The 16,597-nt window shown below is 44.1% G+C and overlaps 1 protein-coding gene across 1 annotated transcript; it reads right to left on the bottom strand.

Annotated features, from left to right (window-relative positions):
- Positions 1 to 9,394: 9,394 nt before the first annotated feature.
- Positions 9,395 to 10,054, bottom strand: LOC120700848. Its single transcript, XM_039985064.1, has one exon. It carries the CDS (start codon positions 10,052 to 10,054, stop codon positions 9,395 to 9,397), a length of 660 nt encoding a protein of 219 aa, XP_039840998.1.
- Positions 10,055 to 16,597: the final 6,543 nt, after the last annotated feature.

Here is a 16,597-nt window from a genome sequence, read left to right as displayed (position 1 = left end):
GAGCTCACCACGATGATATTCTTATATGCTCTTGCTTATGGAAAAGTGATGAAAGTTGTTGCTTTGTTTTACCTACGCTATGTTGTATATGACTTGACCATTTGCTCTCAATTAAATGGAATTCAAATGATTAAATACCGGTTCTTTTATTTGTGGAGGTTAAATGACTAAATTCTAGATCCACATATTCTATGTTTCTCTTTGATTTAAGTCTACCGATGACCTTACACCTTGTGTTGTTTAATTTGAAAACTTAATTCCTATGCTATCTACACTTGTGAATCTCTTGCAAAGTTCTACCTACCAAAGCCTATACATACATATTCTTTCATAATGAAACCTTTAGATTGCAAACTTATATTTTGATGAGTTGGATTAAGATTGATTTCTTTGGTATGAGACTAAGAAGCTGGTCATTCTGTTTTTTTGTGTAACATTCTTTTTGCTAGCCTATTTATCCATGCATTGTGAGTTTCTACTTCGGAAATTTTGCAAACCTCGCTGGATATCCACCCTAAACCAAAAATATCTTTTTGTGATTACCTCCTTGACCACAACCCAATTTGAGTATGGATTATCATTTTGACGGAATCAAAAGAATCAAGGGCACCATATAAAGAAAAGTTTTGGGAGACAAGGCTCCCCGGAGATTCAAGAGGTTCTACGAAGAAGAAGGTGAATTTGAGATACTTACCCTAGCTAATTGGTTCTCCCACTATTCATACTCGAGGACGAGCATTCGTTCAAGCATGGGGGATGGCTGGGTAAGTATTCTATGTTATCAAAAGCTCTAAGGAGCAAAAAGAAAGAAAAAGAAAGAAAGAAAGAGAAAAGAAAAGAAAAGAAAAATGAAAGAAAAAAGAGAAGAATAAAATGCTTCTTAGCTCTTTTTGTCTTCATTAATTTTCCAAGTTACTTTGAAGAACTATTCCATACTCAAATCTTCCAACCATGTGCAATCCGATATCGAGAACTTCATTTGTGTCTCGGGATCATCCATTTTCCACTTGCACATGTCCACCTATCTAAATGTGTGTGTTTCATCTTTCTCCCTCTCCAACATTATTTTCCAATGGCCTTTTTGACTAGTCTCAGTAAATCCAATAGATCTCTCTCTTAGTTTGACAATATTTCAGATATAATGTTTTGCTAGGATTGTTTTTACCTACCAAGCTCCACATAAGCCTTCCACTTTTATATATGAGTAGAATAGGTTGAAGACAATCTAATGTAGGCTTGAGAGACTTGATGAGATGAGTATTCCCATGATCTTTTGCAAGAGAACCTCACTTATGTTTGATATGCATTCTTTTGAAAACTCTTCACGATGAAACAAGGTAAAGATTTGAAGTTCGCTTAAGTTTGAGAGCATTGCATTTATTTATTATTGTGGCTTGTTCTTTAATTGCTAATCTATCTTCCATAATGAAAAAGTAGCCGGTCACAACATGAACTTAAATGCTAAATACTTGAGAGAGCAATATGTCTTGTTATGTATGACTAAGTGCAGAGAGGACATTGAGGGGCAACGCTGATTTCTTTATAAGCAAAGCTCCTGGACTTACTCGAGGACGAGCAAGGTTTAAGCATGGGGGGAATGTTGGCGCTCCTTAAGTACCCATTTTATCCCTTGTTTATCCTTGATAATGGCATGAATTTAATATCAAAATCACTAACCGTCCTAACCCCGGCCTAATTATTGGTTATTTTCACATTTGCACATATATTTTGGAGGAACTTTGTTTTTGCAGGTATTTGGCCTATTTTGGAGCATGAAATGACGAGGCCCGTGATCGAACGCTAACACGGAGAAAGACGAAGGCCAAAGCCCAAAGGAAGGACCAAAGCCCATGTTGATTCGAAGCCCATTCATGCACATCCATCCTCCAAGAGAGCCCAAAGGACCAATCCCACGAAGATGAGATCAAGATACTTTGGAATTAAGCAAAACAAATGAAGATTTAAGGAAGGATTCCCTATCCTATCCTTTCCTCGAAGATATCTCTAAGATAACGACGTCCAATGGGGTGCAATCGTGAAGGACATAAACTCTATAAGATGCGAGGAGTCAACACGCGAAAGAGGAGACCGATGCAATCCCGAAAGAGGGTAGGCCGGCTGACCTAGGCCCATGAGACCGGCCGGCCTAGCCCGTTTCCGAGGCGGTTCGGCCTTCCCTTCGACCGGTGGCTTCCTCGGCTTATAAATAGCTCGCACCTTATTCAACTCAGGGCATCCATCCACCTAGAACTCGACGAAAACCTAGGGCCAAAGTCCGGAGGAGGCTGACGGCCGCAGCGAGTCTTCGAGGGTACCTAGGAGATGGCTTAGGCCACCCCTAGCCGCCATGGCCTCCCTGCGAGGTTGTGCCATGGTGGAGTTCGGGAGTCATCCCCAACATTCGTCGGGGTACGTACACACATGATGGTGATATCAATCTACTCTTTATTCTAGTTGTCTCGACTTTGGTCTACTTCAATGCATGCTTTCTTTCTCATATGTGATGCATCCATATGTTCATAGTAAGATTAGATCTATTCGTGGTGATTAGTCTATATCTTGCGGGTACGTTTGAATTAGCGTGTTTTAGCTAGTTGGTTGATTACCCCGGTGTGGTGACAGCATGGCGGAGGGAAAAATTCTAACGACGACATGATGTGGAATAGGATCGATGGCGAGTACCATGGGAGTCGTTGCGCGGCCACCAAGAGGAGGAGCTTCGAGTAAGAGCACTTGGTGGGCGTTTGGGGTAAAGCTTTGGGAAACCTTAGGCGTTAACACGCACCTCGCACCGGCAACCTTGGGAAAGTAGGCTGCTTGCGAGCCGCCTTTCTGAGAGATGATTTTGTGTACCTTTAGTTGAGATGCAATCTATGTTTTGATCACCTTTTTGACTAGAACTGTACCTAGAGACAATAGGCCCTAGCTCCTTGGTTGTGTTATCTCACCTACAGTTGTGGGTGTGATGAACACTTATGCTTCATTCATATCTATCAAGTGTTCAGTTTATATGCAATCTTCGCTTCATGTTTAGGATAGGTTCGATAGATTAGATGGTAAACCCTAGTCGGTTCGCTTCCGATCCACGGATGATAAACCTTGGGGGAGTACTCTAAGGGAAAAGCTACCACGATTCATGCACATGCAGTACGTAAATTGGCTCACTAAGGAGCGTCAACACCATGCCAGCTTCACCTGCTCGCGCGCGAACGCTGCTGCCGCGCGCTCGCCGCCCCCTGCACGCCGTCCAGCGCTCCGCCACCAAGCGCGCCGGCTGTGCTCAGTTGCGGTGGCCACAGGCCCGTGCCACCCAGCCGCTGGCTGGCCGCGACCGCTACCGGGGAACACACGCCTGCGCCGCCGGCCGCCTGTGCGCCACGCGTGCCACATCAGCCCTACCAGCCGCGCAGGTCGCGAGCCCACCCGACCGCCACGCTACCTCACGCGCCGCGTGCGCCGTCCGCCACCCGCCCGCGCGCCCTGTGTCGTCGCCGCCATGGCTACGCCGGCTTGCCTGCGCAGCCGCACGGCACTGGCCCGCCTCAGCCTCACTGACGCGTGCACGAGGTGCGCCTTGCGCCCCTGGACCTCCCCACACTGGCCTCGTCACCAGCAAGGCCTCGCCGCCGGTGAGAACGCCACCCGCTATGACCACCGCCGCACCTCCACACCGAGCCACCGCTCGAGCTCGCCCCGCACTCCACCAAGCCCCAAAACTGCTCGTACTCAGCCCCTTGAAGCTCCTCAACCCGGCCCCCATCGCCCTCCCTCGCCGGCGTGCCGCCGCAAGCCGCGCCGAGGGCCGTCATCACCCTGCTCTCACCGCTGGCGCATCTCCCGTCGTCCCCAACCCCCAACCAAGCCATCTATAGGTAGCTCTTGACCCTCTCGTGCTCATCCACCCCTCCATTACCGCCGGCGAGCCTCGCCGTCGCCGGATTTCGGCCCAAACCACCGCCGGCCACCGTAAGGGCCAAATTGCAAGCCCCCAATTCTTTCCAGGGTCTTTTCTATAAAACCCAGGGACCCAGATGCAATATCTAGTTTTGTTATTAAAATTTTGCAGTAAACTTGTAAATTCGTTTAAAAATTGTAGAAAAATCATAAAAAAGAAAATGAAGATGTTTTGGAATCCTAGTTAGTAGACCTATGCAGTGGGTACATAATACAATAAGTGTTAGTAGAAAAATATTGTCCTAGAATTTTATCTATACTTGTTAGGGATAAATTTAAAATTGTAGTTATATTGCTCCGTTTGCTATGAAATTTTTATGGTAGGCTATTTATGTGATGCTTGTGCTGTGACAAAGGTGTTAGATTTATTGGTGCATATATGCATGAGCTAACGACTTAATTTGTTAGTGCTTAATAGATAATTTCCTTATATACATATGATCCTATAAAAATTATGTAAAATATGTTAATCGTATCCTAGCATGTTAGGCTTTGTTCTTCACTGATTTTCTTTCTAAGTTTGTATTTATAAAAATTTTGATGATCCTAGCAATTAGGGTTTAATTTGTATCACTTTATATGTGTAAATTTTTGTGTGTAATTTTGAGATAATAATTATCCAAATTTCGAATCGTGCTAGGTTAGGTTATGATCATAGACTGGAAGGATTAAACCATGGTTGATGTGTGACTACAATATTAGTTAATGACTCCGTGTTATTAGTAGTGGAGATATATAATCATATTTCCGAATTCATTCGGGTGATGTTTAATTTAAGAAATACTTCAGACAAGATGTATAGCAATCCTTGTCTTCACTATCTTGTGCGACCACTTTAATTTGTGCAATTTATTAGTTTATTTTATGTTCGGTTAATGAATGCCCTATGTGTTGTAAAATTATATCTGCATTCATTCATGATCATGTGCATACATGTAGATTCCGTAGATGAGGACGTGGTGAACCGGATCGTGGCTGAGCAATGTGAGGAGGACCAACTGAAGCAATCTAAAGATCCGGCCCAAGGTCGAAAGGGCCCAAGGCCTTAATAATATTAACATTAACTTAGTGTCAAACTCGGGCCCACGGGACTGTGCACACCGCATAGATCTGAGTAAAGAAGGAAGGAATCGAACTCTTACTAGGATTCTTCTATAATCCTCCTAGAACTCTACTTGGTAATCCTCCTAGGACTGTTACCTTGTAAATCGACTAGTATCCCACCCCCTAGACTATATAAAGGAGGGCGGGGTACCTAGATCAGCATAAGCTCAACAGAGCCAAATACCCAGCGCAGGACGCAATATACTAAATCACCACACAGGACGTAGGGTATTACGCTATTCCGGCGGCCCGAAGGTAGGCCTGCGGTAAAAACACCGACAGTTGGCACCCACTGTGGGGCTATCATTGCGATTATTGGGCGAGCTTGAAGGACCTCATCGTTAAAATCCATCTACTCGGCGAATTTTCGATCTTTACGTCAAGATTATCAAAACAGCGGTCTGATCCTTTGTTCGGCGGCAGCATCAAAATCGAGACTTAAACCAGGCGGCTCATCCAACTTTGCGAGTCACAATCCGAAGCAGACAAGAATTCATCTATTGGCCCAAGTTCCAGCGGGTCCCGCAGAGTTGATTCCGTCGTCAAACTGTTCTCGTCGAGTTCAAGTACGAAGCGGAGGAGCAAATCCGATGTGCAGTCAAGACAGAGTCCAAACGGTGTCCGCAAGCCCTACATGCACGTGCATATGTTGCACACAAGCCATGCGGTCGTACACGACATGCAAGTCAGGCTTTCAGAAGCATATACGAAGCGGAATACTGGAAAGCTAGCGTCATCGACTACTTCGTCAACTCGGACCGACTCCAGCTTGCGTCAGCAACTATTCGACTTCTCGCCAGCGTACTATTGACTACTTCGACAAGACTCCGTCGAGTCCGACTCCACAAAAACAGAGGAAAGAATATTTCTTTCTTTTTTATTTTCTGTTGCATCTGCAAGGTGTACTTTTTTATCTTGCTAACCCTCGCTTACGTGCATGGATTGCAATTACTCTTGTCTACAAATCGAACTGGAGCAATCAGCGACCCGCCGTCGACTACTTCGATCCATCGTCGACTACTTGAACTACTTGTCTCGACTAGAAAACTAGTCGAGAGCGGGCTTCGCATTGTTATCAACTAGTCGAAACCAACTCCGACTAGTCGGCCAGAATCAAGATAAGTCACTTATACCTTTTTCGACTGGTTTTAGTATTTCGCTAAACCTCTTGAGGTTTAGTGCATCAGGCCTAGCAGTCCTTTAATCCCTTTGATTAGTAATGGCAGATCTCTAAACTTTTTTAAGGTTTCTTGCATCAAGCCAGCTAGTCTTATACTTCCTGGCTAGTAATGGCAGATCTCTAAACCTTTTCAAGATGTCTTGCATCAGGCCAGCTAGTCTTACAGTTTCTGACTAGTAATGGCAGATCTTTAAATCTTGTAAGGTTTTTTGAATCATGCCAGCTAAGTCTTAACAGTTTTTTGACTGATTTTGGCACTAGCGCCCAACTCGATATCATAAATATCATTTCACAAACACATTTCTATGTTTGCTTTACAGGAGATTGGACCTGGAGCATACTGCTGGGTGAGATATGCTCCTGAGAGCTGTCTTACCTAGCTATCACTTCATCGACACAGACAACTCGGCGTATTTCTCGAAGCATGTCAAGCTCTCAGGCTCATGGGCTGGACACAAAACTACTCGATGCTGATTCACATGAAGACTGGAGGCAAGAAAAATTCTACACCGTGAGCCACGACGTTCGGATCCTTAATTCCAAATCTGGGAATTTGGATTCAAGGCTCGGGGGCTGTGGGATATGTGTTATCGACGGCTTATTTTTCAAATTCTTAGAAGATATAGACCAGAAGATTGAAGACTGATTTGACCCTCAGCTTGATTCTGCGATTTAACCTAAGGCTCGGGGGCTACCCCATATGGAGCGCGAGTTCATCGCGCACCATATAAAAGAAGATTCGGGGCTTGAGCACCTCATAACCTCGATGCAGCCAAGAAGTACTCGGAAGACTACTCGAAGAACTCGACGAGAAGCTCGGAGGCACTCGACAGAGCACTCGAAGCATTCGAAGATGCCTTCAGAAGTACTCGACGCCTACAAGACTCGGCTACGAAGAGCTCGGGGGCTTGTCAAACTCGGGCCCACGGGACTGTGCACACCGCATAGATCTGAATAAAGAAGGAAGGAATCAAACTCTTGCTAGGATTCTTTTGTAATCCTCCTAGGACTCTACTTGGTAATCCTCCTAGGACTCTTACCTTGTAAACCGAGTAGTATCCCACCCTCTGGACTATATAAAGGAGGGCGGGGTACCTAGATCGGCATAAGCTCAACAGAGCCAAACACCCAGCGCAGGGCGAAATATACCAAACCACCACACAGGACGTAGGGTATTATGCTATTTCGGCGGCCAGAACCTGTCTAAATTTGTGTCTTGTGCCCTTGCGTTTACCTTCGAGTTCCAGATCCGGCGATCTGACCCCAAACAATCTCCTACCTAGAGCATCCCTAGGTAGGCCTGGGGTAAAAACACCGACACTTGGTGTTACCCCAGGCAAGCCCCGGTGCATAACCTATTATTTTAACTTATGAAATGTTATCTATTTACTTAATTATGCATTAAGTTTCTAGGCGTTGAATGAAAACTTAGTTGCATGATCCATAGGTTCCCTTGGGTCTTATACTAGTATTTGTAGGTCGATAGCACTGCCATGCTTAAATAGGACTCGGTAGAAGTCGAGTAATTTCCGGTTACTTGCGAGAGATAGGGTGTCCTTATGTTTTAAATATATGAGCTAATGAAAGAAAGATGAGGTAAATGAAAGTTGAAGACCGGGCGGGGAATGATGATGAAATGTAGAATATGGAAACTGGACAGGGTTCCGGGGTTTCTTAGCCCCGTCTGTGTCGATTGAGGACCGTACCGTTGTTGGCCCTACTGATCGAGTTTGAACTGTACTAACCGCATGCCGGGAGTAGGAGGTAGTCGAAAGCGGTAAGCCTAGTACTGCCTTACTTTGAAAGTACAGAAACCCGCACCCAACTCCTAGGGTAGTAGAGTGGTCGCGGAGAATTGGGATGTATATGTTTACTTTTGGTTGTCTCTCGTGGGGCTCGGCTGACTATATGTCGTTGGGCTGGTTCCTATAGTTCGAGGCGGGGAGGAGAATGGTTGGCTCGTATAGTCTGACAGGACAAATACGTGCCATGTTGGTTAGGTCCACCTTGCAAGGTTAAATCGGATCTATTCGCCGTCAGTCGCTCTCGGACATGAGCACCTTGATCACCGCGTCGCATCCTAGTAAGAAAATGGAAAGAAATGAGATGATTGATATTGTTGCATCTAATCAATTGTTTTTTCCACACTGATTGCTGTAGATATGCAAACCATATAAAAGTAGCTACTCCCAGTTAATTTGGCTAAAATACTGAAAGTAAGGATTTACTCTTAGAAGCTTTTTGACAAATAAACCCACCAGCCAAAAGCCTTTCATGTCTAGATAATGGGCTAAGTATACCCATAGTCGGGTAAGTCTTGCTGAGTATTAGTTGCTCAGGGTTTGTTGTTTGCCCTGTTTTAGGTATAGAAGCTAACCAGGATTAACATCGGTGGGCTCGATGTGACGTCCTCACGTCTTTGTAGATTTCGCTTGATTTTATTTTAAATTGATCTTTTAAAGATCTTTCTTAGGTTATATTATCTTCTGCTGCTGTCATTTATTTTATGTAAATTCTAAATTTAAAGTTGTTTTTGTAAATATTTATGTTGTTATCTATTTTGTAAAATTGTATCATGCTGGTACCGTCTGCGCTCGCCGTTATGCGAGACTACTGGTGATGTTTTGATCGGGCCGTGGGTTGGAAACAGGCTATCAAGTTACATTTAATTAAGCTAATGCGCCTAATGTGTTCAAATGACGGCCATTATGCTTAATTAACCGGTTTAACTTGGCAATTTGCTTTACTAGGCTGAGTACGCAGTCCCCAGATTACATGAGGTAGCTCCTGAATCTACTTGCCACCCTTCTTGGTGTTGGCGTCGTAGACTCTCTTTTTCAAGCCATCGAGTATTATTCCGTTGATGCGCTCCACCTAGCCATTGGCTCTCGGATGAGCGACGGACATGTACTTGACATCGATGTAGGCGTTATCACAGAAGGCCCAGAAAGATTGAGAGGTAAAATTGGAACTCAAATCTGTGATGATCGTGCGAGGAAAACCAAACCGATGTACGATGTCGGAGATGAAGTCGACTGCTCTATCTGCTAAGATCTTGACGATTGGTTTGTACTCGATCCACTTGGTGAACTTGTCGACTGCTACCAATATGTGATTGAATCCCCCTGGCGCTGTGGTTAGAGGTCCGATCATATCCTAACTCCAACACGTGAACAGACAAGACGGAGGAATTGTAATCAGATTGTGAGCTGGAACATGAGCTTGCTTGCCAAAGAACTGACATCCAGGACATCTCTTGACGAGGTCTTCAGCATCTGATACAGCTGTAGGCCAGAAAAAACCCGATCTGTATGCTTTTCCGACCAAAGTTTTTGATGCAGCATGGTTGCCACAGGTTCCTTCGTGGATTTCTCTTAAGATATCTTTGCCTTCTTCTAAAGTGACACCCTTCATGAGAATTCCAGAAGCAGAGTGCTTATACAAGTTGTCGCCAACTAGAACAAATCCTTTGCTCCGTCGAATAATGCGAGCAGCTTCAAATCCCTTCACCTCGACGCCGGGTGGAAGCTTGAACTCTCTGATGAAGTCGATAAAGGGTGCCCTCCAATCCTCCTCTATCATCATAACCTCCCTGACCGTGGCCGAAGCCTCCATGTCGGTGGTTGGGTGATTTTGGAGCTTGACAGAAGGATGGAGGAGTTCTTGTACAAAAACTCCTGGTAGTACGTTGGCTCGAGTAGAGCCAAGCTTGGAGAGGACATCGGCTCCCACATTGTCATCACGATCAATATGGTGGATCTCCAATCCTAAGAACTTGTTCTCAAGTTTTCTTATTTCTGTCACATATGCATCCATTGTTTCCTTGTTGATGTCCCACTCCTTATTTACTTGTTGTACGACGAGTAGAGAACCGACGAACACAAGTAGTCGCTTGATACCGAGGGAAACCGCTAGGCGAAGCCCATGCAGGAGTGCCTCGTATTCAGCTTCGTTGTTGGAGACTTCGAATAGGATCTGGAGCACATACTTGAGTTGTTCTCCCATAGGGGAGATGAAAAGGACTCTGCCGCCGCCGCCTTCAAGCTTGAGTGAGCCGTCAAACCCTAAACCCTAACAATGTTGAGTTATTTTTAATTATAGATAGAAGTATTTTGGATCAACTTTTGTCGTGAGTATTTTTTTCTATTATCAATTCGATCCCTGGAGCCAATTGTAATTTATAGACATCAAGAGTGAATATTTGAATATTTAGGCTTCTTTTTATTGGCCAAAATATATAGATTGTTGTGTAATTGTTGTAGATACTCAGCTTAGCAAATTTAAGTGCTAGACTCAATAAAGGATCAGGTTAAAATTCTATGCATTTTTTAATTAATAAAATTAATTAGAACCGAGTTGGATTGTGACAGAGACATGAGCACCATGACCCATTACCACCTCTGGTTGTCGCTCGTCACCCGATTCGTGGCACGAGGCAGCAACGCCAGGACAGGCGCGGGGGCGGGGCCCAACAGGCGACCAAAGGTTTCCTTATGAGAAAATTACCTATGAGGGCTCAAAAAAGTTGGTCTTCCTTCTATGGCCCAAAAAAAACCGAACCTACCTATAAGGCCAAGAATTGAATTTGCCTTCCTTATGTGGTCTTCCGTCAGATTTAGGGGGTAATGGTGTTAGAGCAGAGGTAAAAAGACTAATCTACCCTTGCCAATAGAAATTCAAAAAAATTCATAAAAATTCTGAAAAAATCATAATAATTCATAAAAATTTGTAATAATTCATATAAATTCATAATAATTCCTAAAAATTCATAATAAAACATAAAAAATATAATAATTCAGAAAAATAACATAAAAATTCGAAATAATTCATAAATAAGCAAAACAAATTCGTAAAATTCATACTAAATCATAATAATTCAAAAAATTGTAATAATTCATAAAAAATTTAATAATTCAACAAAAATCATAATAATTCACAAAAAATTGTAATAATTCATAAAAATCATAATAATTCATTATAATTTGTATGAATTCATAAAATTTTGCACAAATTCATTATAGTTTGCATGAATTCATAAAAATTGGCACAAATTCATTTAAAATTCACTAAAAATTTGAACTTTTTTGAATTTTACAACCAATCAAAAAATATAAACTGGCTAACTAATTCTAACTACTAACCCGAAATGATTTTCATGTTTCAAAAACTGCATAAAATGACACCATCTTGCATATCGGATCTTTTTGGTGAGTTCAAATTTGAAAATCTTTTGAATTCAAATTTGGATATCTTTTATTTTCCTCTCTACTCAATTCCAAATCTTCCAAAGCTTCCCTGGGCCGAAAACCCCCCTAACAGGCCCAATCTAGTTTCATCCCTTTAGGCCCAAGTCAGCCCACCTCCCATCCCTCTCTTTCTCTCCCTATGACATGCGGGTCTCACTCGTCATGTCTCTCTTCCACCTCCAGCCGGCGGGGCCGCGAGGGAGGGGCGCGCCGGGGCGGCCGCGCGGGAGGGTGGCGCCGGCGGGGCTGTGCGGGAGGGCCAGGATAGCCGGATCTGTGGGCGGTGGCGGCGGATCCGCCGGTGGCGGCACCGGATCCACCGGTGGCGGCTCCTTCTCGACCGCGGTAGTGGTCTCCATCAGGCTCTGCCTGCCTGTCTCGTACGGGACACGGGATTGGGATGGACAGGAAGTCAACGAAGTCTACAGATATGAGATGGTGGGCAAATTGGTCATTTGCCCTTCCTCCTATGGCTCAAAGTCACGGTGCAGCCTCACGGTACAGACGGAAGGCCACATAAGGAAGTGAAAATCAACTCTTGGCCTTACAGATAAGTTCGATTTTTTTGGGCCATAGAAGGAAGACCAATTTTTTTTTTGAGCCCTCATCATAGGTAATTTTCTCTTTCCTTATCGGTGGCCCGAGATCAGTCAGTAGTCGATGGCCAACAACAGCAGTTGCTGATGCTGGTCTTCTCACCAGCCGCCCCCTCCGGACAGCGAGACACGGAAACAGGAGTCTGGAGCAACTTGGAGCAAAGAAAAGCAAGGAAAGAGAAAGACTAGTCAAGGCTAACGTCGTACAGTACTATTTTCCCACTCGGACGTGTCATGAAGCCATCAGGATTACCAGTGACAATATCAGAAGCTAGTGCAGGTGCCCAGGAAAAAGGCAAAGAGCAGGAAGACTTGGGCCGGCCAAAGCATCTGAAGAAGCCCAACCCAAAGTATGAAGGCCCTCTATGGGTAAAGTGTTGAGGAGGCCCGTCTACTGTGTAACGTCTTTTTATTTGCGTGTGCTCGCTGAGGTTGGCGTGTAGAACCAAGACTCTCGAATAGAACCCCGGTTGCGCCCGGCGGCGGCGAGCTGTGGCTCGATTGTATCTAGATCCTCAATTTGACCTCGTGAATTTGTGTGAGTAAACTGGTATCGTGACAATTGGTATTCAGAGCTTGATATCCTAGCGTCGTCGATCCCTGATTATCTTCTACGTCCCCAGTATCAAACAAGGGAATAGAAACGATCAGCGGAGATGGAACAATCGGTCAAGGATTTGGCGAATTTGATGAAGAAGATGCAGACCGATCGCGCGGAGGATTGTGCCACAGATCGAGAAACTCTCGACACCCTCAAGTTGTCGCTGGATGCGAACACAGAGGCGATGAAGGAGTTGGCAGGGTGGAGGCCCAGAGTTGATGCCAAGGTCGAAGAGCTGAGGGGTTTTGTCGAGGAACTCCGAGCCAAAGTGGATCTGATGGCGCAGAATCAAGAAGAGAAGGAGAATCCTGTGTACAAGGTCTTCCAACATGAAGATATTGATCTCACGAAGCCGACGGTCGCCCATCTGACCGCGCCTCCAACTGGAGCGGCTTCAGGGCCTAATGGCCACCATGATGACTTCATCCACCGGGGTACTGGCCATGGTGTGGTTACCACCATCGCTCCGGCCCCATTCAAAGGTGTGAACAATGCTCTGAATATCACCCCTGTTCCTTTCACTCTTGGGGGAATTGCCCATGCTAGTAGTGATTCCTCTGTTTCTCTTATGAACATGCATGTTGCGTTACCTCAGCTTCCCTTTCCTGAATTTGATGGTAGTAGTCCTAGATTGTGGAGAAAGAAGTGTGAAACTTACTTTGAGTTGTATGCTGTGCCTAAGAGTTTTCGGACGAAATTAGCTACCATGTTCTTTATTGGCCCAGCAGTTTACTGGTTACAATCCTTAGAGGATCCCAGTTGTGTCCAGTCTTGGGAAGAATTGTGCCATCTGGTCTGCAAACGTTTTGACCGAGATCAACACAATCTGTTGCTTCGACAATTCTTTCATGTCAAGCAAAGTGGTAGTGTGGCTGAGTACATTGAGAAATTTGATGAACTTGTACATCAGATTTTGGCTCATGATGCTAAATTTAATTCTGCTAATGTGGTTAGAAAATTCATTGATGGTCTTAGAGATGATATTAGAGCAGTAGTGTTAATTCATAGGCCTGAGATTTTGGATACTGCTAGTTCTCTTGCTCTTTTACAGGAAGAGTTGGCAGCTGATATGTCAAGGAAGGATCACAGAAGAGGTGAAAGTTCATCAAGTTTTAAACTCAACAACAGAATGTCTTATTATACTGGGCATGTGAGCACCCCTGCTGTCCATACTACTGCAAGGACTCCAACCACCCGAAGAGAAGACCATTCCAAGGCTCCTGTGTCTTATAGTTTACCTAAGGAAAAAAGAGTGGTGGAATCACAGAAAACGAGAAATGTTGAGGAGAAGGTGTCAGCCTTAATGGCTTACCGAAAGGCAAAGGGCCTATGTTACAAGTGTGGAATGAAATGGCAACCAGGACACAAGTGTGCTGCAATAGTTTCACTCAATATGGTGGAGGAGCTGTGGCAATTGGTGCAAAATGGTGGAAAAGAAAACTCTCAGCTGACTGTGGATGAGGAGTCAGATTCGGGTGATGATTTGATGGCTCTGTCAATTCATGCTGTCCAAGGGACTGATTCACCCAAAACTGTCAGGATGATGGGAAGGTTTCATGCCACCGAAGTAGTAATGCTTGTAGACTCTGGCAGTACACACAGCTTTATCAGTGAGTCTCTGGCTGCACAGTGGTCTCAGTGGTGAGTTTTACCTACTCCCATTCAAGTCAGAGTAGCCAATGGCAGTATCTTGCTGTGTACTCATAAATTGCTAAATTGTCCAGCTTGGATTGCCTTTACATTGCTATGATATCATATTGTGCATGGACTGGTTAGAACAACATAGTCCCATGACAGTGAACTGGAAGCTGAAGTCCCTGGTTTTCCAATATCAAGGCACATAAGTTCTTTTGCAAGGGTTGCAGACCGATTTGTCAGTTTGCACTGCTATTTCAGTACATGAATTGCTGCAGCTGGACAAGAATGATGATATATGGTGTGCAATGGAAGTCGAAATTTCTGATCAGCCTGTTGTGCCGGTGCAATATCCTGAAGAGATTCAGACCCTGATTCAACAGTTTCCTGAGCTCTTCCAAGAACCTAAGGGGATTCCTCTAGGAAGATCCAGCTCTCACACCATACCTCTGATAGCAAGAGCTCAACCATTTCGATTGAGGCCTTACAGATACAATCCAGCTCAAAAGAATGAAATTGAAAATCAAGTAACCAAATTGTTAAACAAAGGTATGATCCAAGAAAGCCAAAGTCCTTTTGCTTCACCTGTCTTAGTAGTGAAGAAGAAAACAGGTGATTGGAGGATGTGTGTGGTCTACCGAAGATTGAATGCTATGACTATCAAGAATAGATTTCCTTTCCCAATCTTTGATGAAATTGTGGATGAATTGTGGGGTGCTAAGTGGTTCACAACCTTAGACATGGCTTCAGGCTATCATCAGATATTGGTTGACCCAGGTGATAGATACAAAACGGCCTTTCAGACTCATCATGGCCATTATGAGTATAAGGTGATGCCATATGGTGTCACTAGAGGACCAACAACATTTCAACATGAAATGAATACTATTTTGGCCCCTTACTTGAGAAAATTTGTTATGGTCTTCATAGATGATATCCTGATTTACAATCGGACATATGCAGATCATATTGAGCACATTAGACAGGTATTTCAGATTTTGGACCAGCATCAATTTAAGGTCAACCTGTCCAAATGTGCTTTTGCACAGGAGCAGTTGTCATACTTGGGTCATGTCATTAGTACGAGAGGTATATCTACTGATACAAAAAAAGGTGTCTGATGTGCAGCAGTGGCCCACTCCTACATGTGTGAAGGAAGTCAGGGGTTTCTTAGGCTTGGCTGGTTATTACAGAAAGTTCGTCAAGGATTTCGGACTAATCAACAAGCCTTTGACTACTCTGTTGAAAAAGGGTGAAATATTTTTGTGGACAGCTACCCATGAGGAAGCTTTTCAAGCTTTGAAGCAAGCCTTAACAACTGCACCTTTTCTAGCAATGTCTGATTTTCAGCAACCATTTATTATTGAGACTGATGCTTCAGATTGAGGAATTGGTGCTGTTTTACATCAGGGAGGCTTGCTAGAATATGTCAGTAGAGCATTGGGCCCCAAGAATCAAGGACTCTCTACCTATGAGGAGTGCTTGGCCATTTTGTTGGCTGTGGACCATTGGAGGCACTACTTGATTGAGGCTGAGTTTGAGATCAGAACTGACCAAAGAAGCCTGGCTCATTTGGATGATCAATTATTGCACACCCCATGGCAACAGAAGGCTCTCACTAAACTACTTGGCTTGCAGTACAAAATTACTTATAAGAAGGGTGCAGACAACAAGACTACTGATGCCTTATCCAGAAAACCTACTACTGTTTAGAGTGAATTCTTGGCTCTATCCACTGTCCAACCTGTCTGGTTTCAGGAAGTAATGAATGGTTATATGCATCATCCTGCTACAAGCAATTTGCTGGCAGCCTTGTCAATTAAATCTCCACAAGGATTTTTTACACTGAAAGATGGTCTGATTAGATACAAAAATAGAATCTGGGTTGATGGTAATCAAATGCTGCAGACCAAAATCTGTCAGACCTTACATGCTAGAGCAATGGGAGGTCATTCTGCCTTTCAAGTGACCTATCAAAAGATTAAGCACTTCTTTGCCTGGCCCAAAATGAAACACATGATCAAGCAATTTGTGGCTCAATGTACCATATGTCAGCAAGCCAAGACTGAGAGGGTGAAATACCCTGGGTTACTGCAACCATTGCCAGTCCCAGATTTTGCTTGTCAAGTGGTGAGTTTAGATTTCATTGAAGGACTGCCCAAATCCAAACATTACAATTGCATTTTAGTGGTTGTTAATAAATTCTCCAAATATAGCCACTTCATTCCACTAACACATCCATTCACTGCGATTCAAGTAGCAGTTCAGTTTATGGATCATG

The sequence above is a fragment of the Panicum virgatum genome, chromosome 3K (genome assembly GCF_016808335.1).
Source record: "Panicum virgatum strain AP13 chromosome 3K, P.virgatum_v5, whole genome shotgun sequence".
Taxonomy (NCBI): Eukaryota; Viridiplantae; Streptophyta; class Magnoliopsida; order Poales; family Poaceae; genus Panicum; species Panicum virgatum.
The sequence above is the reverse complement of the archived record's forward strand: the minus strand, read 5'-3'. Positions and strand labels throughout refer to the sequence as shown.

Bases quoted from the DNA above. Each gene is read 5' to 3' on its own strand.
- LOC120700848 (XM_039985064.1), bottom strand. From the start codon at position 10,054: ATGGATGCATATGTGACAGAAATAAGAAAACTTGAGAACAAGTTCTTA.